The sequence below is a fragment of the Triticum urartu genome, chromosome 2, assembly GCF_003073215.2.
Source record: "Triticum urartu cultivar G1812 chromosome 2, Tu2.1, whole genome shotgun sequence".
Taxonomy (NCBI): domain Eukaryota; kingdom Viridiplantae; phylum Streptophyta; class Magnoliopsida; order Poales; family Poaceae; genus Triticum; species Triticum urartu.
In genome coordinates, this window is record NC_053023.1 from 544,347,507 (window position 1) to 544,350,980 (window position 3,474).

The following is a 3,474-nucleotide window of genomic DNA, read 5'->3' on the forward strand; positions in this document are numbered from 1 at the left end:
CAAAGAAACTTTTAAAAAGTGCACTGTGTAGACCGATCTTTTTTACCACGAGCTCGTGAAATGTCCAAACACCTTGAAATTTTGCACGCACCTAGAAAATTCTCTCATCTTTCATGCGTAAAAAGTTCATATTTTTTGAATCTGTTTGCTATTTTCTGAATTTACTGTTCACCGGAAGCAGATGAGCCTGGGCACCGTTTTGAATTATCGTAATTTATTTACCTTCTGAGCCAATTTCATTTTAATTTACTTCTCAAACTTCTCATCAGAATATAAAGTAAATCACGGGCAGGATTTAGTAAACATTAATTTACAGAATTGCATTAATATGGACAGGTAAATCACAAGGTGACATACTTGAATGAGAGTACCTAGAACTCATCTAAAGATATAATTTGGTCTCATTCACTTGGAAATCAAGAACAAAAACAACCCATGTCAGCACACACGCATCTTATAACATCACATCCAATGGCTATAAAAGATGAATGAGACCAAATTATATCTTATCTAGATGAGTTCTAGCAAAACTGTACTTGAATATTTATATCCAGCTGCAATCGCACGGCTGAAAAAAAAAAGGAAAAAGAAAAGCAGGACACTAAAGAAGAGACAGCCTTTCTTCACAGGGATATTTTTGTTGTCCAACTGACAAACTCGTCCGGCCACGCATTTATTGAATTCAGTGTCTCCTGAGACGGTGACACGAAATTCAATGGTACCGACTATATGAAAAATCAAGGAGTACGTTTGTGCTTGCGTATGCTGCGCTCCGAGATCAATCACCACAGGGCTTGGCATTTCCAAAAGAGATCAGCACAAGAAACAGCTGGGATATTTGGCTCATTCCGCATAAGAACTTTCTAGTGCATGCATGAGTAGTGAACAGGCTGAACTGACGTACATGCATCTTCTTCTCCTCACTTCCATGTTTTGCTGCGTGTTTGCGTTGTCTGCTGGAAGAGAACAACTTACGCCGTGAGTCGTGATCCAAACCATGTGCGTTCCAACGGGAGCTACCGAGCCCGTCAAGATACGGCCATGCACTACCCCACTGGTGGGCTCGCATCCCTAGACGGCTAGCCTTCTTCTACATTCTTCTGTAGCACCTATAAATTCGACGAGCCGCTACACCCGTAGCAGCTACGTTCCCATGGAAAGCCCCAGCAACGACAAACCTATTCCTGGCCTGCACGAGCTGCCACCGGCAGTCATGGACAGAGGCAAGGCCAAGGCCGACCCTGCCAACCCCCACGCCGTGGCTGTTGCCACCGAGCCGGACCTACAGGACGACAGCGAGTCCGAGTCAGGTTCAGAGTCTATCGAGATCGCGGACCTCAAGAAGCGCATGTGGAAGGACCAGTTGCTTCTCATGAAGCTCGAGGGCACCCCGGGGCACGAACGAAGAGCAACCGGGCAGAGGCCGGGCACGGACCTGGCCCAAGCAGAGAAGGAGGCAGAGATGCCGGAGTCACGGTACCGCCGCAAGGCGATGCTCCGGGCGCAGGACGGCGTCCTCCGGCACATGCTCAGGATGATGGAGGCGTGCAACGCGCGGGGGTTCGTGTACGGCATCGTGGACGAGACCGGCATGCCCGTGTCCGGCTCCTCCGACAGCCTCCGCGGCTGGTGGAAGGAGGACGTTGGGTTCGAGCGGACCGGGCCGACGGCCCTGGCCGGCCCGTCGACGGCCCTCGAGAGCCCGGGATCATCGTTCCTCCACGGGCTCCTCGACATCCAGGACAGCACGCTGGGGTCCCTGCTCTCGGCTCTGATCCAGCACTGCGAGCCCCCGCAGCGGAGCTTCCCGCTGGACAGGGGACTGCCGCCGCCGTGGTGGCCGACGGGCCAGGAGTTCTGGTGGGGCCTGCAGGGCGAGACCCAGGCACATCAGGGCCCGCCGCCATACCGGAAGCCTCACGACCTGAAGAAGGCGTGGAAGATCTCACTGCTGAGCGCGGTGATCAAGCACCTGAGCCCGCGTTTCGACCAGATGCGCAAGCTCGTGTGGCAATCCAAGCGGCTGCAGCATAGGATGAGCGCCAAGGACGCCGAGACCTGGTCCAGGGTCATCACCCAGGAGGAGGCGCTCGACCGCCAGGTGCAGCGCGCCCTGCGGATCACGCCGCTCGAGGAGGAAGACGACGACAAGGAGCCGCAGGAAGCGGAACACGGCCTGCACGTCAACAAGCGCAAGCGAGAGGTCGGCAACGAGAGTGCGGGAGGTAATGACGACAGTGGTAGTGGCCGGGAGCTGGTTGCGCTGCCGGTCATTGACGGCGTCGCGGAGGCGGACCGCAACTCCATCGACGAGCTCATGAAGATGTACTACAGCTGTCTGCAGGGAACAGACGGTGGTGAGCAGGAGATCAAGGACGTGGCGGCTGGAGGCGGGGAGCAGAGCAATACCTCTTCTGCTGAGACCGGCGTATTGGACGCGGCGACGGTGCGCGATGACATGTTCGACGATTTCTTGAGCGTTGCCGATGTGGTCGACATGAGTGACTTCCCGGGCAGTCCGATATGGCACTGGGGGAGTTCGGATTTGGATTAGTGGGTTAATAGTTACTGTATTTCTTACATCAAGACGATGTGGATTATGGAGTGTGTATATATGTAAGGGTTGGGTTTTCTGTTAACTATTTGCGCCTTTTTGATTAGGACGTGGCTAGCGAGCGCTCGGGCGTCTGCTGGTATGATCCAGCGTTCTTACCATATATAGAAAATGCAATCGGTCTCTCCGCACGCGCTTCCAAAAAAGGAAGCACCTTGGTCCTTTGTCACCATCTCCTCCCACGTGATCCTGTTAAATCATCCTAGATCTTGTCGTCACGTGTATATGTTGGGGTTCAAAAAATTTTAAAAGTCATAACTTTTGATTCAAGCGTTGAAATTCAGTTCCGTTTTCACCATTGAGTTTCTCACGACGAGTTCTTCAAAACTATATCCCATATGAATAGATTTCGTCAAACTTTTTTTTGGGCAACTTTGGGTACGATGGAGGCAACTATAATGCTATACGAAGCAACTTCTTTTTTTATCCTAGTAGACTGTGTATTAGGTTGGTTTGCATAAAAATGAGAAAAAACACAAAACATCAGACCCCTTTGGTGCTATATACAAAACAACTTCGCTGGACTATGTGTATCCGTGAATTTTGCTAACATTACCCCAACTTGTCTATCACGGCTACTCAGTTGTCTATTGTTTGATGGTTAGTTGCCTACAATTGATGTTCAGTTGCCTATAAATACTATAAATTACCTAACATTGATGCCTAGTTACCTGATATTGGTAATTAGTTGCTTATCATTGCTGCCCAGTTGCCTAACTTTGTAGAAATAGTTGCCTACAATATTGTGAAGTGGTTTATCATTATTTTTCTAAGTTGCCTACAAATACTTTGAAGTTGCCTCGATTCACCACCAAGTTTCCTACCATAACTAGCAATAGCACACAAAAAGAGTATCGATG

The 3,474-nt window shown here is 50.1% G+C and overlaps 1 protein-coding gene across 1 annotated transcript; it reads left to right on the forward strand.

Moving 5' to 3' along the window:
* Positions 1-1,153: 1,153 nt before the first annotated feature.
* Positions 1,154-2,864, forward strand: LOC125533606 (ETHYLENE INSENSITIVE 3-like 5 protein). Its single transcript, XM_048696990.1, has one exon. It carries the CDS (start codon positions 1,154-1,156, stop codon positions 2,552-2,554), a length of 1,401 nt encoding a protein of 466 aa, XP_048552947.1. The 3' UTR covers positions 2,555-2,864.
* Positions 2,865-3,474: the final 610 nt, after the last annotated feature.

Bases quoted from the DNA above. Each gene is read 5' to 3' on its own strand.
- LOC125533606 (XM_048696990.1), top strand. From the start codon at position 1,154: ATGGAAAGCCCCAGCAACGACAAACCTATTCCTGGCCTGCACGAGCTG.